This window comes from Oncorhynchus gorbuscha, linkage group LG07 (assembly GCF_021184085.1).
Source record: "Oncorhynchus gorbuscha isolate QuinsamMale2020 ecotype Even-year linkage group LG07, OgorEven_v1.0, whole genome shotgun sequence".
Classification (NCBI taxonomy): domain Eukaryota; kingdom Metazoa; phylum Chordata; class Actinopteri; order Salmoniformes; family Salmonidae; genus Oncorhynchus; species Oncorhynchus gorbuscha.
In genome coordinates this window covers 67505445-67532022 of record NC_060179.1, presented here as the reverse complement: position 1 = coordinate 67532022, position 26578 = coordinate 67505445, and the positions used below count along the sequence as shown (strand labels likewise).

The following is a 26578-nucleotide window of genomic DNA, read 5'->3' as shown; positions in this document are numbered from 1 at the left end:
TGCGCTATAAAAGTTTTCGACAATGCTCTGTTAATTGAATCCTGTCCTTTAAGTGGTTCAGTAAATCCCTGAAATAAAGCTTTTACTTATGGCGGTTCTACTTACTTTCTCTGTTCCTTGGTTGTTCTCAGGACCATTTCACATGTCTGGAGGAGACCGAGGAGCCAGCCATCTTGTACGAGGCCATTAGTAACTACAAGACCAGTCTGGTGATCTGCCATGAAAGCGACCCAGCCTGGAGGAAGGCGGTTCTGTCCAGCCGGGACACTCTTCTCACACTGAGACACATGGTGGATGACGGCACGGACGAGTACAAGATCATCATGCTCTACAAACGCCACCTCAGCTTCAAGGTCATTAAGGTGGGTGTGAGATGAATGGTGTAGGGTGTAGATGCCCCTAGACACTGATCTTGGGTCAGTTTTGCATTTTCCTGACCAATTGTTAAAAAACTTCACCCCAGATTGGAATCAACAGTTGTGCTGAACACATGATGAATTCCAAGCCCCTATTCTGTAGCCACTTCTGTAGATCAGTGAGGAGTGTATAAAGTAAGCAATATGGTAGTTTTTCTACCAACCCATAGGCAAGATGAAGCTATTACGATATTGCTTACATCTATCCAGTCCTTTCAGATCTATAGAAATGCCTATGGTATTATAGTTCAAACTGGAATTATTCAGCATTGCTGTCTATTCAAGCTGTGTGAAGCTGTCTGGACATGAGATGAAGTTACACTGATGTGCCTTCAAAAAGTATTCACACCCCTTGACTTTTTCCACATTTTATGGTGTTACAAAGTGGGATTCAAATGTATTTAATTGTAATTTCTTGTCAACAATCTACCCAAAATACTCTGTCAAAGTGGAAGAAAAATTATAAAATATGTATAAAACATTTAAAAATATATATATGTATAAAAAATACTATATCTTGATTAGATAAGTATTCAACCCCCTGAGTCAATACATGTTAGAATCACCTTTGACAGCAAATACACCTGTGAGCCTTTCTGGGTATGGCTCTAATAGCTTTCCACACCTGGTTGATTGGTTGATAATCATTGCGAGACAACCATTTTCAGGTCTTGACATAGACTTTCAAGCAGATTAAATCAAAACTGTAACAGCTTCTGAGGAACATTCACTCTCCTTGGTAAGCAACTCCAGTGTAGATTTGGCCTTGTGTTTTTGGTTATTGTCCTGCTGAATGGTGAATTAATCTCCCAGTGTATGGTGGAAAGCTTTTTAATCCTGAAACTCCTCAGTCCTTAATGATTTCAAGCATACACATAACATGATGCAGCTACCACTATGCTTGAAAATATGGAAAGTGGTACTGTGAAAGTGGTACTGAGTAATGTGTTGTATTGGATTTGGCAAAAACATAACCCTTTGTATTCAAGACAAAAGGAATTTGCTTTGCCAAATTTTTTGCAGTATTACTTTAGTGCCTTGTTGCAAACAGGATGCATGTTTTGAAATTTGTTTATTTTGTACAGGCTTCCTTCTTTTCACTCTATCAATTAGGTTAGTATTGTGGATTAACTACAATGTTGTTGATCCATCTTCAGTGTTCTCCTATCACAGCCATTAAACTCTGTTTTAAAGTCACCATTGGCCTCATGGTGAAACCTATGTTGTGACTGGGTGTATTGATACACCATCCAGTGCATCAAGTGTAATTAATAACTTCACCATGCTCAAAGGGATATTAAATGTCTACTTTTTCTATTATTGCCCATCTACCAGTAAGTGCCCTTAAAAACCTCCCTGGTCTTTGTGGTTGAATCTGTATTTGAAATGTACTGCTCGACTGAGGGACCTTACAGATAATTGTATAAGTGGGGTACAGAGATCATGTTAAACTATTATTGATTACAGAGTGAGTCCATGCAACTTATTATGTAACTTGTTAGGCAAATGCTTTCTCCTGAACATATTCAGGCTTGCCATAACAAAGGGGTTGAATACTTATTAACCTTAGACATTTCAGCTTTTTGGGGGGTATTGTGTGTAGGCCAGTGACAAAAACCTACATTTAATCCATTTTAAATTCAGTTTGAAACACAAAATATAGAAAAGATGCTGTGAATATTTTCACAAGGCACTGTGTATTAATAGAGTTTAGAGTGAGCAGTGTGGGGTAGACGAGTTGTTGGTTTGGTTAATGAAGTAAAGAAACTTTATCCAAATGGATCTGCCATATCCAATTGATTAAAATTGTGATTTAATCAGAGTAAAGAAATGTGGAATTGGACAAGGTGTGTGATGTGTTTCCAGGTGTCAATAGTACTACCCTGATCCCTCTCTCTGCCATCGCCAGTAGATTGAAGTCATGATTTAATCATAGTATCATAGTTGATTAAAATGGTGATTTAAATCAAAGAAGTATGGATTTGGACTGTCATGTGTATTCAGATGTCAGTAATACTACCCTCTTCATCCTCTCCTCTCTTCTAGATCAATAAGGAGTGTGTAAGGGGCCTGTGGGCCGGCCAGCAGCAGGAGCTGGTGTTCTTGCGCAACCGCAACCCAGAGCGAGGCAGCATCCAGAACTCCAAGCAGGCCCTGCGAAACATGATCAACTCGTCGTGCGACCAGCCACTGGGCTACCCCATGTACGTGTCCCCCCTCACCACCTCCTACATGGGCACCCACAAGCAGCTGAGGAGCATCTGGGGCGGCCCTCTCAGCCTGGACAGCATCAGGACCTGGCTCTTCTCCAAGTGGCTGCGGTGAGTGCTGGCTGCCAAGGGGAAACAGACGGGTACCCTTTATCAGCCAGTCTGCTAGAGCTCTGCTCCCCTATGGATGGAATCCAATCAGGGACGTTTCTGCTGTAACAGCAGCACCACTCTTTCCAAACCCTATAGGGCTAAAGTGCTGTGACATGTTTGGCTGCATCCAGAGAGATTGAAATAACTAACTGACCATTAGCATCTTCTGTTAGGCTAATGGAACTTTTATGTTTAGAGTGTTTATTGGGTGGAGGCACAGCTGCACTATGTAAGCTTTTTATAGGTCCATGCTTTCGATTGACATTATCAATCCAGATTCATTGCCCTTGAGTTAAACAACATTTTAGTAGAGCTGTCGGACGGCATATAAAGGTAACATAGGGCTACTGTGTGTGTTGTGTTGCAGTGTGCGGAAGGATAACCTGACCAGTTGTAACAGTGGTGTGAACATGGAGGATGTGGACTGTGCAGGGGGCTCCTCTTCTCTGAGCCACAACCCAATCTCCATCACCTCCCAGAGCCTGAGTCTTTACCAGGCCAGGCCCAACAGGACCTCTCACGCCAATAGGCAGCATGCTGCAGGTTTGGTTCACCAGCTTTTCTCTACTGGAGATGCACACGTATGCTCAACAAATGCAATATATGATACGTTTAAAGGGATGGTTCACCCAAGTTACTAATTTACATATTGGTTGCCATGTTCATGGTTCTGCCATGTTAGGTTCTGCCATCTATGTTCAGGGTTCTGCCATGTTAGTTTCTGACATCTATGTTCAGAGTTCTGAAATGTTAGGTTGTGACAGCTATGTTCATGGTTCTGCCATGTTAGGTTCTGACACTGACTGTGCCTTCTTGTCTTTATGTGCATCCATCCAGCCAGGAGAGAGTACCGGAGCCGCTCAGTGCAGCCCCAGAGCCAGCGGCCTCCAGCCACCAGCCAGTCAGGGCCCATCCTGGACAGCCAGCAGGTGTCAGCTTCTGCCAATGGCCTGGTGCAGCGCCTCTCCAATAGCCAGCTGTCCTTCAACACCTCCATCGCCTCCATCTTCTCCCAGGTGCCGCGGCTCTCCACGGCCGGGGGCCAACTGAGCTCCCAGCTCCAGGCTGCAGCCCACCACCGTTCAAGCCAGGTGTCCTCCTCCAGCTCCACCCTCAGCCTGCTGTTCGGCAAGAGGAGCTTCTCCAGTGGTCTGGTGATTTCCGGCTTGTCGGCGGCCGAGGGGGGCAACACCACGGACACGCAGTCGTCCAGCAGCGTCAACATAGCCATGGGTGGACCCTCCTGCCGGTCCACTAGCCGAGCCACACAGGTAGAAGCTACAGCCCGATAACATATTTAGTAGCATTTATTAAGCTTAATTCAAGAGACTATATTAACGTTTAACTATGTTGTGGTTACCTATGTTAGCATTTAATTAAGAATTTTCTATCTATTTTCTATCTTTTCTATGTTGCTCCCAGTGGACATCAGAGCCCTACGAGAGTATAGATGCAACCTACTCCAACACTCCCAATGGCGCGAAAGACAACAAGCCTTCAAGTGACAAAGGCTGCACACAGGTCGCAGATAAGAGCCAGGAGGACACAACAACTTCTGAAACCCACGAACTTCCAGAGCAAAAGACTATCTGAGACCACCAACACCTACCTCACTCCGCAGCATGTTCAGCCCCAGTGTTCTGAATGTAAACAACAATGCCTGTTGCTCGAGTGACAAAATAAACTTTTTTGTAAGAAAGACAACTCCTGCACCGTTCATGATCCTACACCGGGAGGGTTGTCCAAAGGGTTGTGAATTATGTGATGTGTCAATAGTGTACTAAAAACTCATAAACACTTAACAAATTAAACACATTCAAAGGTTGTCGTGTTCAGGGTGTCGCTGGATCACTGGATTCATTTCATACTGTGGAGTAAATTTGAACAATAATCAAATATCACTTTAAGGATATATCTGGTGCATGAGATATGGGCACTTTCCATGGACTGATGTTCATTTTTCACATTGTGCTCAGTTTACCAATAAAAAACCTACCAAAAAGGTGCTTGAAACAAAGTTTTGAGCGTTCATAAATTGGGAAATATTTTGTCACCCTCTATTGGTTGGTGAGGTGCTAGCTGGGAAAGTAGAACACTTAAGCCTTTTCTCAAATGTGCAAAAGTAAGTCCTCTCCTCAACTCCTCCATCTTCCTCTCCTCCATGACCCGGAAACTGATAATTGGTTGCCATATGTAGGAGTGTCATTTTGTTAATAGGTGAACAGAGGAGTTTGCTCCTCTCCTTGATTGCCTCTGCAGAGGATTCACGGGTGTATCCTACCGCAGATGTTTTGTCGTTGGAGAAAAGCATGCTATTGTTTATTAAAAACCATACACAACTGATCATTTTAGTTTAGTATAGATTGTCTAGCACACCTCCATACGTTTCTTTTTTACCACACTAAGGGTCTTGCCCATTAACCATCTGAATGGCACACATACACAATCCATGTCTTAATTGTTTCAAGGCTTAAAAATCCTTCTTTAACCTGTCTTTTCCCCTTCATCTACACTGATTGAAGTGGATTTACCAGTGACATCAATAAGGGATCATAGGTTTCACCTGGATTCACCTGGTCAGTCTATGTAATGGAAAGAGCAGGCGTCATAATGTTTTATAAAACAGAAAAATCCAGTTTCTGACTGCATTGGGCCCCACTGCACTCTTTAAAGGACCTTTTATATCATATAGTGTCTGTTACAGGTGAGTAGGTTTCAAAATATATAAGAATACTGGGAGAGATGGAGACCCGCACACTGTTGGAAATGAGGAAAAATCAAAAACGGGTTTAAATGCAAAAATAGAGATGATTTATTGGGACATAATGATGCCCGAAAAGTTCAAAATGTAAGGTGAAAAAACTAAAACATTTTGGCATCAAGCCATTAGGGTTGCTTTCAGTATGCCAGAACGGTACGCAATGTTGAATTCAACAGACACAGAAACGGTACTGTACTGAACGACCAGTTTAAAAATGTTGTGATTATGGTGGCCCAGAGGGCAGTTACCATATTATGGTGTGCTGCATGAGTTTTGCTAATTCAGATGGTCACACCCATATTGATCAGGCCAAATCCACCAAATGATCTTACTAGATCATGTCCCAAAGGGAGATGTCGAACCGAGTTGACTGGAAGTCAACCAAAATAAAGGCATAGTGTGTATGGGAGAATGGAGGTTTAAAAACAGATGGATTGCTGCATCATGCGTATAGCTAACACACATGACTTACACACATAGTGCAACATGCAATACAACAGATCCAATTTGTTAAAAGGTGTACAATGTGCTCTGATATTAGAGAGCCAGAGTTTGTTAACCAGTGGTGAAATAACAGTTGTCATCAGTTGCACAATATCACACCAATATTATGGTGTACATGACAGGAGGCTGGTGAGAGGAGGACAGCTCATAATAATGACTGGAATGAAGTGAATGGAATCGTATCAAACACAAGGAAACCATGATGTGGTTTTCCACTGGAATGGAATGGTATTGATGTGTCAATACCATTCCATTACTGGTCCTTTGTAGTTCAGTTGGTAAGTGCATGGTACTTGTAACACCAGGCTAGTGGATTCAATTACAGGGACCCCCCATACTTAAAATGTATGAATGCATGACTTTAAGTCACTTTGAATAAAAGGCAATACATTGCATATATTATTCATATGAGCCCGGCGTCCTCCCCAATAAAGATGCCACCAGTCGCTTGTGGTGCACATGCTTAATGTTGAATGCATTCAGATATAAGGCTGGATTTAATGTTGCCCGTCTGATGCCAATGCTACGTTGGAGTCACTAAACGTCTCTAGATTAGCTGAGGTGATTTGTCGTGTGAAACGCTCTATCTAGAAACAATTTGTCCTTGGTTGCGAAACGTTTATCATCCAAAAATAACTTTACAAAATAAAATAAAAAATAGACTTACTTACTGTTAACTGTTTTACCAGGGATTTGTGTGACACAGTGTCGAGACACATTTCTTTGTGTTTCCAGTTAGCTAAGGAAGTATCACAGTTCAGTTTTATGTGCGACGCATAACACCTATGTGTGGTTAAATGCCGCACAGTAAGTGTACCTTATGTATTTGTGAAATATGAAATTAGTTTCTGGGGTTTAAAAACCGTATAACACGCGATCTTTATTAACTTTTGAAAGAGCGTTGGGATTGTTGTACACATTGGCTGCACTGTGGTTGAGAGCTAGATCTAATGTAGAACGACAAAAAGAGCCTGCAAATTATAGAAAAGCAGTTGGGAAATTAAAGTTTCAATTTCAGATACTTATTATTAAGTCAATGAATGTAAATAAATTGAGGTGGTTAACTTCTAACCCCAGTGCCATATCTGCAGTGGCAAACATTTTGATTGTGCCAAAATCTTGCACATCCAATATTCTACTAATTATGGCAGTGCGAGACATGTTTTATATATTGTACATTTCATGCATATACATTTTAACAATGAACATCACATTTGGGGTTAGATTCAATCCAATCGCCCTTTGCAGGCTATGCAACTATTAAAGGTTCACGGAGACCGGAAAGGCTGCATGATGTTTTTTATTTAACTAGGCAAGTCAGATAAATAACAAATTATTATTTACAATGACGACCAAACCTGGACGACGCTGGGCCAATCGTGCCCCACTCTTTGGGACTCCCAATCACTGCCGGATGTGATGCAGCTTGGATATCGGCTGAATCGGAAATTACCATTAAATGTCAATCGGGCGATAATGGGATCTTCCTCGATCACTATTTATTGGGTACAGAGACAAATTGCAAAGGTGTCTCAGGCAATATTTGGAGTATCTAAATATAGTGTAACCTACAGTGGTGTAAACTACTTAAGTCGTTCTTTACTTTACTATTTATATGTTTGACAACTTTTACTTCACTACATTCCTAAAGAAAATAAAAAAAAACAAGAAAACGGTGCCTTCTGTGTTTGTTTAACATAAGGAATTTTAAATAATTTTTACTTTTGATACTTAAGTATATTTGATCAATTACATTTATTGAGTACAGTATATTTAAAACCAAATACGTTTAGACTTTTACTGAAGTAGTATTTTACTGGGTGACTTTCACTTTTACTTTTGTCATTTCCTATTAAGAAATCTTTACTTTTACTAAAGTTTGACTATTGGCTACTTTTTCCACCACTGCCGATCAATGTATAGAGAGAGAACAGTGCTGTAAGAGGGTGCAGTCCAGAAATTAGATGAGAGCTCTACCATCTATGCCAAAAGCCTGTGCCTCTGATGGCGACAGTAGAACTGTCATCACCGCATTCTACAGTATTCCCATGCTACAGTATTCACTGCATGCCATAGTCGTACATAGAGGCTGTCAGTCAGTCAGGACCAAAACATTTTCAGTGGTAACCCTCATGATGGGCCATACAATCACTACCCTCTGGGCATCAGTAGATACCGTCATTCTGGCTCCTATATGGCTGTAAGGCAGTTTTCAGGCTGTTGTGAAAGGCTTCATGGATACTTGTTAGTCAGTGAGACCAGTCTCAGATACAGACCATCGTCACGGCTCCACGTCAGTCAGCACCTACACGCAATCGCCTCTTTCAGAACCCTATATACTATTCTGCCATTCTATCTCTCTCCTGTTTGATTGGGGGCTATAATGTTTGCCAGAGAATACCTGGAGGAGCTCTTGTTACCAGCATGGGGGCAGTAGTTGGTTGGGTTTGTAGAGGTAGGGGGCATGTAAAGGGATCCCATTAAAAACTTAGTCAAATGTTTTCAGAGCCTGCAGCTGGTTAGATCAGCGAAGCGGGGTCTCCCTCCGACTGATTTGACATCTCGGAATGGCAACATCTCATAATAAGCTGTTAACTGGGTTGAGCGCAGACAGAAACACTTTGTTCTGGACTGGGGCCCGTCCAACCCAAACAGGACCTCGCACCTGAATCTAATCCCACCTCTCCACACTGCTGTGGGGAAGGGAGTGAGAGTTTTGGGAGGCTAGGGGAAGGAGTGGGTCACAGCTTTTTTTTACCCTGGTTCTGGCTGTGTTGATGCTTTTGGAATTGTGGGAAAATGTAAAAAACTAAGCTCACATTCTTCCCAAACTGTCCAGTCTGTCAATGGCATAATTGGTTTTCTTGTCTTGTTTCTTCACGGCTGCCATCGTGAGCAGCCTTCGCTGGGTTCAGCTGTCAGTCTCACAACGCCTCACTCTCTCTCTTTCTCTTTCTGTGTGTGTGTACTTGTATTTATTAAGGATCCCCATTAGCTGGTGTGTGTGTGTGTGTGTGTGTGTGTGTGTGTGTGTGTGTGTGTGTGTGTGTGTGTGTGTGTGTGTGTGTGTGTGTGTGTGTGTGTGTGTGTGTGTGTGTGTGTGTGTGTGTGTGTGTGTGTGTGTGTGTGTGTGTGTGTGTGTGTGTGTGTGTGTGTGTGAGAGACACTCAACCTAGCTCCCACAGCCAAACCCCAGGTCATGCAATATACTGTAACTCTATGTTCAGTAGAAGAAGTTACAGAGAATATATTGACTTCAATACTACAGAGTCAAAGGATAGAATGTACATCCCCCTCCATATGTAGTACAGCAAGTGGAACTCTCCCTTTAGAAAAAAAGGTTCTTAGATGGCCTCCAACCCTGCTCTGTCTTTAGCTTCTACCTCATGTGTCCTGAGGTGGATTATTCAGGTAAGGAACACTGAGGCCCACAGAGTCCCCCTTCCTGCCTGCCTGAAGCCAGTGTGCTGAGATATCAGTTGTAGGAGTGTAACATACAGGCTCCAACTCTGTCACACTGCCTCAGGAGGAGAGGTCCCAGTTTTCCTTACTCCTGATTCTACCCCTGCAGGACCAGTGGAAAGAGCATGCTCTCTGCCCGTCTAGAACACTTGTTATTGCTGACAGAGGGGGTGATTTGCTAACATTTTATCAGTATACAAGAGGCTGTTTATGGGGGTGGCAGGTAGCCTAGTGGTTAGAGCGTTGGGCCAGTAACCAACATTTTGCTGGATCGAATCCCTGAGCTGACAAAGAAAAAACCTGTTGTTCTGCCCCTGAACAAGGCAGTTAACCTTGAAATAAGTCTTTGAGATACTCAGATGGGGCTCCCAAGTGGTCAGCAGTCCAAGAGACTGCATCTCAGTGCTAGAGGCGTCACTACAGACCCCAATTCGATTCCAGGCTGTAGCACAACCGGACGTGATTGGGAGTCCCATAGGACAGCTCACAATTGGTCCAGCACCGCCTGGGTTAGGGTTTGGCTGGGGTAGGCCATCATTGTAAATAATAATTTGTTCTTAACTGACTTGCCTAGTTAAATAAAAAAATATAGAAAAAGACGGTCCGTCTAAGTTCAGATTTTCAGGTGTGGGTGGATTTAAATGTGGAATTCCTGTCATTGGCCAAATACACAGCCAACACTTCCTGTCCCTTCAGAAAAGCAGTTCAACCTTATAACTCGGTTCTATGAATCTATTCATGAATCAATTAATAGCTTCCATACCACGACTCAGTGCCAAGATAAGGTCAGGTCTTTCAATTTCTGCTTTATATTTCAGGTTAGCTTTGTAATCTAGCCACAACAATGATAGTTCGTATTGCCTTATTAATAAACTGCTGTTTCTGTAAATGGTTAACTAACTGATATATCCTAGCTACAAGAGGTGGGTAGTAACGTGCTACAAGTAACACATTACATGTACTTAACAAAAATTTTGGAGGAATTTGTACCTTTCTAGTTACTCTCTGTTGGCAGTACTTATACTCTTACAAAGTTTTTACTTACTCAGTACATAATGGCGCTGGAGGGGATGGCTACGGTTTTGCGGGTTCCTAACCAATTCTGCTATTTTGTGTGTATTTTTGCAGTGTTTGTAACTTATTTTTATACATAATGTTTACGCTACCGTCTCTTATGACGAAAAGAGCTTCTGAATATCAGAACAGAGATTACTCACCTCGAACTGAACAAAGATTTTTCTGTAATGAGTCTGACGCGAAGGATATACTGCAGCTCCCGGACCAGGCCCAATACCCCGTCATTTGTATGAAGAGGGAACGGAGATACAGGGGCTGAAGATCCGGGTGCCTTGTGAGAATTTGTTGGCGAGTAGGTAACCCACCTCTACCATCCGTCTTACTGGCCAACGTGCAATCACTGGAGAATAAACTGGATGAGCTCCGTTCCAGACTATCCTACCAACGGGACATTAAAAACTGTAATATCTTAGGTTCCACCGAGTCGTGGCTGAACGACGACATGGATAATATACAATTGGCTGAGTTTTCTCTGCATCGGCAAGATAGAATAGCTACCTCCAGAAAGACGAGAGGTGGTGGTCTGTGTCTATTTGTCAGTAACAGCTGGTGCACGATATCTAATATTAAGGGAGTCTCTAGGTTTTGTTTGCCTGAGAGTTTATCTATATTTTTTGTAGCTGTCTAATTACCACCACAAACCGATGCTGGCACTAAGACTCCCTTAATATGGAAGAGGTCAGATGACACGGACGCCAAGCTACAGGACTGTTTTGCTAGCACAAACTGGAATATGTTCCGGGATTCATCCGATGGCATTTGATGACATCATCCCTACAGTGACCGTACGTACATATCCCAACCAGAAGCCATCGATTACAGGCATCATCTGCACCGAGCTAAAGGCTAGAGCTGCCGCTTTCAAGGAGCGGGACACTAATCTGGATGCTTATAAGAAATCCCGCTATGCCCTCAGATGAACCATCAAACAGGCAAAGCGTCAATACAGGACTAAGATTGAATCCTACTACACCGGCTCTGATGCTCGTCAGATGTGATAGGGCTTGCAAACTATTACGGACTACAAAGGGAAACCCAGCCGTGAGCTGCCCAGTGATGCGAGCCTACCATACTGGCTAAATGCCTTTTATGCTCACTTCGAGGCAAGCAACACTGAAACATGCATGAGAGCACCAGCTGTTCCAAACGACTATGTGATAACGCTCTCCGTAGCCAATGTGAGTAAGACCTTTAAACAGGTCAATATTCATAAGGCCGCGGGGCCAGACGGATTACCAGAATGTGCACTCAGAGCATGCATGGACCAACCAACAGTGTCTTCACTGACATGTTCAACCTCTCCCTGAGTCTGTAATACCTACATGTTTCAAGCAAACCACCATAGTCCATTTACATTACATTTACATTTAAGTCATTTAGCAGACGCTCTTATCCAGAGCGACTTACAAATTGGTGCATTCACCTTATGACATCCAGTGGGACAGTCACTTAACAATAGTGCATCTAAAACTTAGGGGGTGGGGTGAGAGGGATTACTTAACCTATCCTAGGTATTCCTTAAAGAGGTGGGGTTTCAGGTGAACGCCAAGGTGACCTACTTAAATCACTCCCGCCCTGTAGCACTCACGTCTGTAGCCATGAAGTGCTTTGAAAGGCTGGTCATGGCTCCCATCAACACCATCATCCCGGAAACCCTAGTCCCACTCCAATTCGCATACCGCCCCAACAGATCCACAGATGACGCAATCTCAATTGCACTCCACAATGCCCTTTCCCACCTGGAAGTCTAGGTCCAAAAGGCTCCTTCACAGCTTCTACCCCCAAGCCATAAAACAGCTGAACAATTAATCAAATGGCTACCCGGATTATTTGCATTGATCCCCCCCCCTTTTATACACTGCTGCTACTCACTCTTATTATCTATGCATAGTCACTTTATCCCTACCTATATGTACATATTACCTCAATTACCTCGAAAAACCTGTACCGTTGCCTCGATACCCCCTGTATATAGTCTCGTTATTGTTATTTTATTGTGTTACTTTTTTTTTACTTTAGTTTATTTATTAAATATTTTCTTAACTGTTTTTTTAAAAAGCTGCCTTGTTGGTTAATGGCATGTAAGTAAGCATTTCACTGTAATCTCTACACCTGTCCGTCGCATGTGACAAATAACATTTTATTTTATTAAAAGTAATTTCTGAAAGAACTAACTTACTTTTAATCCATTACATTTTACCGAATCACTTCAGTTACATAGATGTATATTATTGTATCGTCGCTGCTGTTGGATTAAAACCTCTTACATGAATAGATACTAATTGTTCACCTTTATGTCTGTATGAACGTTTCACAACCTCTTGACCAATAAAGTGTATTCAAAATTGTCATCAAAACTCGGAGAAAAGTTGTCTGTCAATCCCCGTATCTGCAACACGGCTCTTGAAGTGAAGCACGCATCTTCACTGTTGAGAGTTTTGTTTATGTGTTCTTAGCCACACGCGATCAGAGGTAATTTATTTATTTTGTACTTTTACCACTTTTTCTCCCCAATTTCGTGGTATTCAATTAGTAGTGAGAAACTCCCATACAGACTTGGGAGAGGCGAGGGTTGAGAGCCGTGCATCCTCCGAAACACAACCCAGCCAAGCCGCACTGCTTCTTGACACAATGCCGGCTTAGCCCGGGAAACCAGCCACACCAATGTGTCGGAGGAAACACCGTACACCTAGCGACCGTGTCAGAGTGTATGCGTCCGGCCCGCCACAAGAGTCGCTAGAGCACGATGGGACAAGAACATCTCTGCTGGCCAAACCCTCCCCTAACCCGGACAACGCTGGGCCAATTGCGCGCAGCCCCATGGGTCTCCTGGTTGCAGCTGGCTGCGACAGAGCCTGGACTCGAACCAGAGAGCTAAGTTACACTTTATTAGCTTCCGCTTTTGTAATATTAAATATTTATGGAGTAAGATAAGTATTTCTCAGATATAATTCTGCTGTTGATATTGTGTTTTGAGGGAGAGTGCAAATGAAATGGCTAGCTTTGGCTAACCCAGGATCTGACAAAGTTTAATCTCATGTTTTTAGCTCTCCATATGATTTCTGTTTGTTGGCTAACTAGCCACCTTGTCATTGGCATAACGAGTGAACAAATGAATCAGATGTGTGTGACAATAGCTAACTAGCTATCACGTTAGGTTGCCACTAGATATTATGGTTAAGCTAGCTAGCTGCATTGTCACCCATGTAGCTAGCTAACGTCAGCTAGATGAACAGGTCAGCCCAGAGCAGCATCCTACCACTACGTTGCTCTCTCTTTCTCTGTGTGTGTGTATATAAATGTCATTCTGTTTTAATGACAAGGCCAAAAAGTACATATGTCATACAGTGAGTGCATCATCTAATTAAGCTTACCCCTTGACTTATTCCACATTTTGTTGTTACAGCCTGATAAAAAAAAATATTACATTGACATTTTTCTCTGTATTTTTGGATTTGGAAAACATCATCAAACTCAATTGCCTTTTGTTATAATTGTTTTATTTGGCTTTTCCACATTTCAAATTCAGTAGGGAGATGACAAGCCTAGTCTACGTGAAGTGAATATGTTGGGACCTCTTCACTAGCTGACCACCACTACCAAGACCTGTGTCAAGTTCAGTTACTTACCCCACTGGCCCTCCCCCTAAACTCTATGTATGAGAGCGGGTCTGGGATCAGTGTGGCAGAATAAGATGATTACACAGAAGGATCCCCTGGGGGGGAGGATCCTTTATAGTGCGAAAAGTTAAACAATTAGTAAATCATGCCGCAAGAGTTACCCGATCAGGGCAAATAGGCACTAGAACAAATAAAGTCAAATCTGAGTGGTGCCAGATTCTGTTCCGGCTCAAATCAAGCTCTGGAAACGCAGCAGTTGGCGTTCCCTAACAGAAATATGCAAAAACCCTCGGCTAGGATCTTGCTAGCTTGTGCTTGGCTCTGCCCACCTCCTTGCTTGTTCCGCACACTGTGCATCATTGGCTCCCATTGTAAATGGCGTCGATGTGCACATGCTCTTTAAGTTGCGACTCTAGGGGCAGTATTTTCATTTTTGGAGAAAAAAACGTTCCGGTTTTAAAACGGGATATTTTGTCAGGACAAGATGCTTGAATATGCATATAATTGACAGCTTTGGATAGAAACCACTCTAACGTTTCCTAAGCTGTAAAGATATTGTCTGTGAGTATAACAGAACTGATGTTGCAGGCGAAAGCCTGAGAAAAATCCAATCCGGTAGTGCCCCATATCTTGAAAGCTCTGAGTCCCTATTGAGCTGTGAATGTGCTATCAACCAGCTTACGCTTTCTATGTATTCCCCAAGGTGTCTACAGCATTGTGACGTAGTTTTACGCATTTATGTTGAAGAATAGCCGTAGGCGGCTACATTGCGTAAGTGGTCACCTGATGGCTCCCAGGGTGACTCTCGTGTAAAATACAGAGGTAGCCATTACTCCAATCGGTCCTACTGAAAAACGAATTGTCCCGACAGATATATTATTGAATGGAGATATTTCGCCTACAAAAATAATATTTTTGGAAAAAAGGAACATTGGCTAGCTAACTGGGAGTCTTGTGAGTGAAAACATCCGAAGCTCATCAAAGGTAAACAATTTAATTTGATTGCTTTTCTGATTTCCGTGACCAAGTTACCTGCTGCTAGCTGGACAAAATGCTATGCTAGGCTATCGATAAACTTACACAAATGCTTGTCTAGCTTTGGCTGTAAAGCATATTTTGAACATCTGAGATGACAGGGGGATTGACAAAAGGCTAAGCTGTGTCTCAATATATTTCATTTGTGATTTTCATGAATAGGAATATTTTCTAGGGATATTTATGTCTGTTGCATTATGCTAATTAGTGTCAGGCGATGATTACGCTCCCGCATGCGGGATGGGGAGTCAGTAGAGGTTTTAAACAAAGGCACATGCATTTTAGACAACAGTTCGCTGATAAAATGGAGAGGTTGCATAATGAGATATGAATGAGCAAGATCATTTAAAAAAAATATTGCCAGCCAAGCACCAATCATCATGTCACCAGCATACAAATAATACCCTAATTGATATGTATTGGAAATCTGCATCAAGCTCATCAACGTGCGAAGTTCATTCCAACTTATTTCATTTGCCTAATAAACCTTCCATGCCTTTTCCACATCGTGGTGGGAGGACAACAAAACATATCATTGTGTGACTCCACATTTACCTCAACTCCACATGATGTTTAGGGAGTTATTTCTAATAAGGGATACATGGAGTTCTCTGAAATAAAAATGGATGGCTCTCTCTTCAGCAGTGGCATGGGTGAGGGTGAGTCTCACAACTTTTTTTTTACTTACACACACAAACATGATATTTAGCAACATTGATTGGACTAAAATGTTTTTGGTATCTTTAAGTTTATTTTCAGTGTATAAAACTAAGCATACAGTGTTGTGAAAAAGATTTGCCCCCTTTCTAATTTTCTCTACTTTTGCATATTTTTGATACTGAATGTTATCAGATCTTCAAACATAACCTAATATTAGATAAAGGGAACCCGAGTGAACAAATAAACACAACAATTACATACTTATTTAATTTATAACAACGTTATGCAACACCCAATGCCCCTGTTTGAAAAAGTAATTGCACCCTTCCACTCAATAACTGGTTGTGCCAACTTTTGCTGCAATGACTCCAACCAAATTCCTCCTGTAGTTGTTGATCAGTCTCTCACGTTGCTGTGGAGGAATTTTGGCCCACTCTTCCATGCAGAACAGCTTTAACTCAGCGACATTTATGGGTTTTCAAGCATGAACTGCTTGTTTCAAATCCTGCCACAACATCTCAATTGGGATTAGGTCTGGACTTTGACTAGGCCATTCCAAAACTTTACATTTGTTGATTTATTTTAGCTATATTCATGTATACTTGATTGTGTGTTTTGGATCATTGTCTTGCTGCATGACTCAGCTGCGCTCCAGCTTCCACTCCAGCTCACAGACGGATGGCCTGACATTCTCCTGTAGAATTCTCTGATACGGAGCAGAATTCATGGTTCCTTCTATTAAGGCAAATAGTCCAGGTCCTGAGGCAGCAAAGCATTCCCAAAACATCACACTACCACCACCATGCTTGACCATTGGTATAAGGTTCTTACTGTGGAATGCAGTGTTTGGTTTTCGTCAGGCATAATGGGACATATCACCATCTCTTTCAATAATGACAGGAATGGAGGTCAATATTACAGTGAGATTGCTAAGGTGAAAACCGCCATGTTTTGTTTTGCTCAACCTAGAGCGAGGCACAGACACAGTCTCAATGGGGATAGCTGATCTGACTACACTGACTGTGCTAGTGGGAGACTACACTAAGCTGGCAGGCTGACACAGCCTGCACCCCATCTCATTGTGGAGCTAGAGGAGTTAGAGCTCTGTCTATGTTCATAGATAAGATGAGAGCACCCCTCCAGCTAGGATGGATTCCGTCACTCCTCAGCAGGCCAGGTTTGGTCCTGTTTGTGGGTGAGTCCCAGAAAGGGGGCTAATTATCTACAAATTCTATATTTTGGGAGGGGCAGAAAACAGTTTTGAACCAGCGGTTGTGTTGTGAGAGTCTGCTGTACAGCTCATCACTCCTAGTTAATCTATGCAGCCTACTCAATAACTTTAAACAGACCTCCTGGGCCATATATAGCGTTCCTCACTGAGTTACCTGAATTCCCATTGAACCTTATAGTCATGGCAGATATTTTAATTTTTGGGGGCTTTTGATATTCACATGGAAAAGCCCACAGACCCACTCCAAAAGGATTTCAGAGCCATCATCAACTCAGTGGGTTTTGTCCAACATGTCTCCGGACCTACTCATTGCCACATTCATACCCTGGATCTAATTTTGTCCTGTGAAATAAATATTGTGCATCTAAATATTTTTCCTCATTATCCTGGACTATCGGACCACCATTTTTTATTACGTTTGCAATCGCAAAAAATTATCTGCTCAGACCCCAACCAAAGAACATCAAAGCCGTGTTATAAATGATTGGACAACCTAAAGATTCCTAGATGCCTTTCCAGACTCCTTTCACTTACACAAGGATGTCGGAGTACAAAAACAAGTTAACCACCTAACTGAGGATCTTAATTTAACATTGCGTAATAGCCTAGATGCAGTCGCACCGCTAAAAAACAAAAACATTTGTTACAAGAAATGTACTCCCTGGTATACAGAAAATATTGGAGCTCCGAAGCAAGCTTCCAGAAAATTAGAACAGAAATGGGGCTCCACCAAACTGAAAGTCTTCAGACTAGCTTGGAAAGATATTACCTGTGCAATATTGAAAAGCCCTCATTGCTGCTTGATCATCATATTTCTCCAACCTAATTGAGGAGAATAAGAACAATCCTAAATGTATTTTTAGACCCCATCATAGCACTGAGACTGCACTCGTGAAGGTGGTTAATTACCTTTTAATGGCGTCAGACCAAGGCTCTGCATCGGTCCTCGTTCTCAAAGACCTTAATGCTGCTTTTCACACCATCGATAACCAAATTCTTTTGGAGAGATTAGAATCCCTAATTGGTCTACAAGGACAAGTTCTTGCCTGGTTTAGATCTTATGTCAGAAAGATATCAGTATGTCTGTGTGGATGGTTTGTCCAAATCAATTGTAAGTTTTGACATTCCTCAAGGTTCCGTTTTAGGACCACTATTGTTTTCACTATATATTCTACCTCTTGGTGATGTCATTGGGAAACACAATGTCAACTTTCACTGCTATGCAGACAACACACAGCTGTACATTTCACTGAAACATGGTGAAGCCCCAAAATTGCCTAGCCTGGAAGCCTGACATAAGGAAGTGAATGGCGGTAAATGCTTTACTTTACTCGGACCAAACAGAGATGCTAGTTCAAGGTCCCAAGAAACAAACAGATCTGCTCTTGATGGTTGTATAGTCATCTCAAATAAAACTGAAGGACCTCTGCTTTACTATGGAACCTGATCTCTCTTTTGACGAATATATCAAGAATATTTCAAGGACATCTTTATTCCATCTTCGTAACATTACAAAAATCAGAAACGATTTTTCAAATAATTATGCAGATAACTTAATCCATGCTGTTGATATTCCTCTAGTGTTGTGGGGGCTGTGCTTTGGCAAAGTGGGTGGGGTTATATCCTGCCTGGTTGGACCTATCCGGGGTTATTGTTGGATGGGGCCACAGTGTCCCCGACCCACCCTCGTCTCAGCCTCCAGCATCTATGATGCAATAGTCTATGTGCCGGGGTGGCTAGGGCCAATCTGTTATATCAGATGTAATTCTCCTGTCTTATCTGGTGTCCTGTGTGAATTTAAGTATGCTCCCTCTAATTCTCTTTCTGTCCCTCCCCTCCCGGAGGACCTGAGCCCTAGGATCATGCCTCAGGACTACCTGGCCTGATCACTCCTGGCTGTCCCCAGTCCATCTGGTCGTGCTGCAGCTCCAGTTTCTGTTCTGCCTGCGGCTTTGGAACCCTGACCTGTTCACCGGACGTGCTACCTTGTCCCGGACCTGCTGTTTTTCGACACTCTCTACCGCACCTGCTGTCTCGACCTCTGAATGCTCGGCTATGAAAAGCCAACTGACATTTTCTCCTGAGGTACTAACCTCTACAACCACTGTGACTATTATTGCTATGAACGCTTGAACATCTTGAAGAGCAATCTGGCCTTAAATGGCCATGTACTCTTATCTCCACCCGGCACAGCCAAAAGAGGACTGGCCACCCCTCAGAATCTGGTTCCTCTCTAGGTTGCTTCCTAGGTTCATGCCTTTCTAGGGAGTTTTTCCTAGCCACTGTGCTTCTACATCCGCATTGCTTGCTGTTTGGGGTTTTCGGCTGGGTTTCTGTATAACACTTTGTGACATCTGATGATGTAAAAAGGGCTTTATAAATACATTTGATTGATTGACCCATGTTTGTGCTGACTTGTGGTAACTCTGTGGTTCTAAATCACTAGTTGTTTAGTAAACTGTCAAACATGAACTTGCTTGACCATGCTGCAGGTCCTATAACTGTTTGTTATATGCAATATTTGCTTTGTGGGCTATAGTATATACGGTGCATTCGGAAAGTATTCAGACCCCTTGACTTTTTCCACATTTTGTTACGTTACAGCCATCAATCTACACACAATAGCCCACAACGACAAAGCAAAAACAGGTTTTAGGACATTTTCGCTAAATTATAAAAAACAAACCTTATTTGCATAAGTATTCAGACTCTTTGTTATGAGACACGAAATTGAGCGCATCCTTGATATGTTTCTAAAACTTGATTGGAGTCCACCTGTGGTAAATTCAATTGATTGGACATGATTTGGAAAGGCACATCCCAGTCTATATAAGGTCCCACAGTTGAAAGTGCATGTCAGAGCAAAAACCAAGCCATGGGGTTGAAGGAATTGTCAATAGAGTTCAGAGACAGGATTGTGTTGAGGCACAGATCTGGGGAAGCGTACCAAAACATTTCTGCAGCATTGAGGGTCCCCAAGAAACACAGTAGCCTCCTTCATTCTTAAATGGAAGAACCCAATGGTCACTCTGACAGAGCTCTAGAGTTCCTCTGTGGAGATGGGAAAACCTTCCAGAAGGACAACTATGTCTGTAGCACTCTACCAATCAGGCCTTTACAATAGAGTGGCCAGATGGAAACCACTCCTCAGTAAAAGGTACATGACAGCCAGCTTGGAGTTTGCCAAAAGGCCCCTAAAGACTCTCAGAGCATGAACAAGAATTTCTGGTCTGAAGAAACCAAGATTCAACTCTTTGGCCTGAATGCCAAGCATCACGTCTGGAGGAAATCTGGTACCATCCCTACGGTGAAGCATGGTGGTGGCAGCATCATGCTGTGGGGATGTTATTTAGCGGCAGGGACTGGGAGACTAGTCAGGATCAAGGCGAAGATGAACAGAGCAAAGTACAGAGAGAACCATGATGAAAACCTGCTCCAGAGCGCTCAGGACCTCAGACTGGGGCGAAGGTTCACCTTCTAACAGGACAACGACCCTATGCATACAGCTAAGACAACGCAGGAGTGGATTCGGGACAAGTCTTTCAATGTTCATGAGTGGCCCAGCCAGAGCCCGGACTTGAACCCGTTCGAACATCTCTGGAGAGACCTGAAAATAGCTGTGCAGCAACGTTCCCCAACCAACCTGACAGACATTGAGAGGCTCTGCAGAAAGTAATGGGAGAAACTCTCCAAATACAGGTGTACCAAGCTTGTAGCATCATACCCAAGAAGACTTGAGGCTGCAATCGCTGCCAATGGTGCTTCAACAAAGTACCGAGTAAAGGGTCTGAATAGTTATGTAAATGTGATATTTCAGTGTTTTATTTTTTGTAAATTAGCAAACATTTCTAAAAACCTGTTTTTGCTTCGTCATTATGGGGTATTGTGTGTAGATTGATGAGGGAAAAAAACTTCAATTTTAAAATAAGGTGGTAACCTAACAAAATGTGGAAAAAGTCAAGGGGACTGAATACCTTCCGAAGGCACAGTATATAGGGTACCAGTCAAAAGTTTGGACACACCTACTCATTTCAGGGTTTTTCTTTATTTTTCCTATTTTCTACGTTGTAGAATAAGATAGAAGACATCACAACTATGAAATAATACATATGGAATCATGTAGTAACCCCAAAAATTGTAAAACAAATCTAAATATATTTTATATTTAATTATTTAATGTAGCCACCCTTTGCCTTGATGACAGCTTTGCACACTCTTGGCATTCTCATCCATAAAAACAGTTACATTCCTCCACAAATAAGTTCCCAATTAATACGTTAAACTGCCCAAACGGCACCAGAACATCAAGATGAAATTAATTTTGTATCAGTGATATGATGCATCAAGACTAAAATCAGATTTACCTAGCTCGGGGGAGACCCAGGAACCTCAAAAGTTAACCAATCCTGTGAATGGGTTAGGCAACTCAGGTGTCTACTGTATACTGTATACTTCAACGGCAGATTTAGATAAGATGGAAGTTTCTGAAGTATGGCCTTGTAAACAGAAAGGGAGAAATGTAGAACTCTACGGCTCTTCAGCGAAGTCCTGCCAACCTTTTGATACAGGATGCGGTGATGAGTATCAACTGTCACCTGTAACAAAATGAAGGGCACTATGGTAGATGGTACAGTATCTACCCAAAGGTTTAAGATTAGTAGTTGCTGCACTTTGATAAATAATATCACCATAATTGATACAAACGGGGCTCCCGAGTGGCGCAGTGGTCTAAGGCACTGCGTCTCAATGCTAGAGGCATCACTACAGACACCCTGGATTGGATCCAGGCTGTACCACAACCGGCTGTGATTGGGAGTCCCATAGGGCGGCACACAATTGGCCCAGCATTGTCCGGGTGTGGCCAGTGTAGGCCATCATTTTAAATAAGAATATGTTCTTAACTGACTTACTTGCCTAGTTAAATAATGGTTAAATATTTTTTTTTAATAAAAAATAAATCAGAACCAGTGGTGATTTTAGCATGTAAATCTTGGCGGGACAAACTCTAAACAATACATTAATTGCACTATAATGGCAACAAGCAGTGCCCACAGACGTTTAGGGCTTACTGTCCCAAAGCTGTCCCAAAGCTGTCCCAACAGCATCTCTTTCTTTCCAGCACAATGGAGTGAATCCTTACCACCACTACACCTGTTATGCAGGTGAATGAGGACCCAAAAGCGACTTGGCGAAAACAGAGTTTTTAATCCAGTAAGAAACTTTACAAAACAAAAAGCATAATACTACTCGTAAAGACGAGAACAGACTGGAGACTTGATCGAGAACTGCAGGTTGCCTCGGGAAGGCACTTGAACCTAGCAGACTCAGACACCTGCTCACCACGCAGCATCTGAGGGAAACACGACACGACAGGGCAAAACATAGACACAGCACGGTGAAATATAGATGAGGATCCGACAGGGCAGGTACGGAAAACAAGGAGAGAAATAGGGACTCTAATCAGGGAAAAGGATCGGGAACAGGTGTGGGAAGACTAAATGATGATTAGGGGAATAGGAACAGCTGGGAGCAGGAACGGAACGATAGAGAGAAGAGAGAGCGAGAGAGTGAGAGAGGGAGGGGGAGAGAGAGGGATAGAAAGAGGGAAAGAACCTAATAAGACCAGCAGAGGGAAACGAATAGAAGGGGAAGCACAGGGACAAGACATGATAATTAATGACAAAACATGACAGTACCCCCACTCACCGAGCGCCTCCTGGCGCACTCGAGGAGGAATCCTGGCGGCAACGGAGGAAATCATCAATGAGTGAACGGTCCAGCACGTCCCGAGACGGAACCCAACTCCTCTCCTCAGGACCGTAACCCTCCCAATCCACTAAGTATTGGTGACCCCGTCCCCGAGAACGCATGTCCATGATCTTATGTACCTTGTAAATAGGTGCGCTCTCGACAAGGACGGGAGGGGGAGGGAAGACGAACGGGGTGCGAAGAAAGGGCTTGACACAGGAGACATGGAAGACAGGATGGACGCGACGAAGATGTCGCGGAAGAAGCAGTCGCACAGCGACAGGATTGACGACCTGGGAGACACGGAACGGACCAATGAACCGCGGAGTCAACTTACGAGAAGCTGTCGTAAGAGGAAGGTTGCGAGTGGAAAGCCACACTCTCTGGTCGCAACAATACCTTGGACTCTTAATCCTGCGTTTATTGGCGGCTCTCACAGTCTGTGCCCTGTAGCGGCAAAGTGCAGACCTCACCCTCCTCCAGGTGCGCTCACAACGTTGGACAAACGCTTGAGCGGAGGGAACGCTGGACTCGGCAAGCTGGGATGAGAACAGAGGAGGCTGGTAACCCAGACTACTCTGAAACGGAGATAACCCGGTAGAAGACGAAGGAAGCGAGTTGTGAGCGTATTCTGCCCAGGGGAGCTGTTCTGCCCAAGACGCAGGGTTTCTGAAAGAAAGGCTGCGTAGTATGCGACCAATCGTCTGATTGGCCCTCTCTGCTTGACCGTTAGACTCGGGATGAAACCCGGAAGAGAGACTGACGGACGCACCAATCAAACGACAGAACTCCCTCCAAAACTGTGACGTGAATTGCGGGCCTCTGTCTGAAACGGCGTCTAACGGGAGGCCATGAATTCTGAACACATTCTCGATAATGATTTGTGCCGTCTCCTTAGCGGAAGGAAGTTTAGCGAGGGGAATGAAATGTGCCGCCTTAGAGAACCTATCGACAACCGTAAGAATCACAGTCTTCCCCGCAGACAAAGGCAGACCGGTAATGAAGTCTAGGGCGATGTGAGACCATGGTCGAGAAGGAATGGGGAGCGGTCTGAGACGACCGGCAGGAGGAGAGTTACCCGACTTAGTCTGCGCGCAGTCCGAACAAGCAGCCACGAAACGGCGCGTGTCACGCTCCTGAGTCGGCCACCAAAAGCGCTGGCGAATAGACGCAAGAGTGCCTCGAACACCGGGATGACCAGCTAACTTGGCAGAGTGAGCCCACTGAAGAACAGCCAGACGAGTGGAAACAGGAACGAAAAGGAGGTTACTAGGACAAGCGCGCGCGACGCAGTGTGCGTGAGTGCTTGCTTAACCTGTCTTTCAATTCCCCAGACTGTCAACCCGACAACACGCCCATAAGGAAGAATCCCCTCGGGATCAGTAGAAGCCACAGAAGAACTAAACAGACGGGATAAGGCATCAGGCTTGGTGTTCTTGCTACCCGGACGGTAAGAAATCACAAACTCGAAACGAGCGAAAAACAACGCCCAACGAGCTTGACGGGCATTAAGTCGTTTGGCAGAACGGATGTACTCAAGGTTCTTATGGTCTGTCCAAACGACAAAAGGAACGGTCGCCCCCTCCAACCACTGTCGCCATTCGCCTAGGGCTAAGCGGATGGCGAGCAGTTCACGGTTACCCACATCATAGTTGCGCTCAGATGGCGACAGGCGATGAGAAAAATAAGCGCAAGGATGAACCTTATCGTCAGACTGGAAGCGCTGGGATAGAATGGCTCCCACGCCTACCTCTGAAGCGTCAACCTCGACAATGAATTGTCTAGTGACGTCAGGAGTAACGAGGATAGGAGCGGACGTAAAACGTTCTTTTAGAAGATCAAAAGCTCCCTGGGCGGAACCGGACCACTTAAAACACGTCTTGACAGAAGTAAGAGCTGTGAGAGGGGCAGCAACTTGACCGAAATTACGAATGAAACGCCGATAGAAATTAGCGAAACCTAAAAAGCGCTGCAACTCGACACGTGACCTTGGAACGGGCCAATCACTGACAGCTTGGACCTTAGCGGAATCCATCTGAATGCCTTCAGCGGAAATAACGGAACCGAGAAAAGTAACGGAGGAGACATGAAAAGAGCACTTCTCAGCCTTTACGTAGAGACAATTCTCTAAAAGGCGCTGTAGAACACGTCGAACGTGCTGAACATGAATCTCGAGTGACGGTGAAAAAATCAGGATATCGTCAAGATAGACAAAAACAAAGATGTTCAGCATGTCTCTCAGAACATCATTAACTAATGCCTGAAAAACAGCTGGCGCATTGGCGAGACCAAACGGCAGAACCCGGTACTCAAAATGCCCTAACGGAGTGTTAAACGCCGTTTTCCACTCGTCCCCCTCTCTGATGCGCACGAGATGGTAAGCGTTACGAAGGTCCAACTTAGTAAAGCACCTGGCTCCCTGCAGAATCTCGAAGGCTGATGACATAAGGGGAAGCGGATAACGATTCTTAACCGTTATGTCATTCAGCCCTCGATAATCCACGCAGGGGCGCAGAGTACCGTCCTTCTTCTTAACAAAAAGAACCCCGCCCTGGCCGGAGAGGAAGAAGGCACTATGGTACCGGCGTCAAGAGACACAGATAAATAATCCTTGAGAGCCTTACGTTCGGGAGCCGACAGAGAGTATAGTCTACCCCGAGGAGGAGTGGTCCCCGGAAGGAGATCAATACTACAATCATACGACCGGTGAGGAGGAAGGGAGTTGGCTCGGGACCGACTGAAGACCGTGCGCAGATCATGATATTCCTCCGGCACTCCTGTCAAATCGCCAGGTTCCTCCTGAGAAGTGGGGACAGAAGAAATGGGAGGGATGGCAGACATTAAGCACTTCACATGACAAGATACGTTCCAGGATAGGATAGAATTACAAGACCAATTAATAGAAGGATTATGACATACTAGCCAGGGATGACCCAAAACAACAGGTGTGAAAGGTGAACGAAAAATCAAAAAAGAAATAGTCTCACTGTGGTTACCAGATACTGTGAGAGTTAAAGGTAGTGTCTCAAATCTGATACTGGGAAGATGACTACCATCTAAGGCAAACATGGGCGTAGGCTTGTCTAACTGTCTGAAAGGAATGTTATGTTTCCGAACCCATGCTTCGTCCATGAAACAACCCTCAGCCCCAGAGTCAATCAAGGCACTGCATGTAGCACCCGAACCGGTCCAGCGTAGATGGACCGACATAGTAGTACAGGATCTAGATGAAGAGACCTGAGTAGTAGCGCTCACCAGTAGCCCTCCGCTTACTGATGGGCTCTGGCCTCTTACTGGACATGAATTAACAAAATGTCCATCAAATCCGCAATAGAGGCACAGGCGGTTGGTGATCCTCCGTTCCCTCTCCTTAGTCGAGATGCGAATCCCTCCCAGCTGCATGGGCTCAGTCTCAGAGCCAGAGGAGGGAGATGGTTGCGATGCGGAGCAGGGAAACACCGTTGATGCGAACTCTCTTCCACGAGCCTGGTGACGAAGATCTACCCGTCGTTCTATGCGGATGGCGAGAGCAATCAAAGAGTCCACACTGGAAGGAACCTCCCGAGAGAGAATCTCATCTTTGACCACTGTGTGGAGTCCCTCCAGAAAACGAGCGAGCAGCGCCGGCTCGTTCCAGTCACTAGAGGCAGCAAGAGTACGAAACTCTATAGAGTAATCCGTTATGGATCGATCACCTTGGC

At 43.9% G+C, this 26578-nt stretch overlaps 1 protein-coding gene across 4 annotated transcripts in view; it reads left to right on the top strand.

The window, feature by feature from the left end:
- The window catches only part of pcnx2 (pecanex 2), a 32029-nt gene extending 27546 nt beyond the window's left edge, over positions 1-4483 (top strand). For all 4 annotated transcript variants that reach the window (XM_046357275.1, XM_046357274.1, XM_046357276.1 and 1 more), the window contains 5 exons: positions 132-362; positions 2463-2737; positions 3147-3322; positions 3617-4050; positions 4202-4483. In XM_046357275.1, the coding sequence (XP_046213231.1) occupies positions 132-362; positions 2463-2737; positions 3147-3322; positions 3617-4050; positions 4202-4372 (1287 nt within the window). In that variant the 3' untranslated portion in view covers positions 4373-4483. The remainder of the gene's footprint in view (positions 1-131; positions 363-2462; positions 2738-3146; positions 3323-3616; positions 4051-4201) is intronic.
- Positions 4484-26578: the final 22095 nt, after the last annotated feature.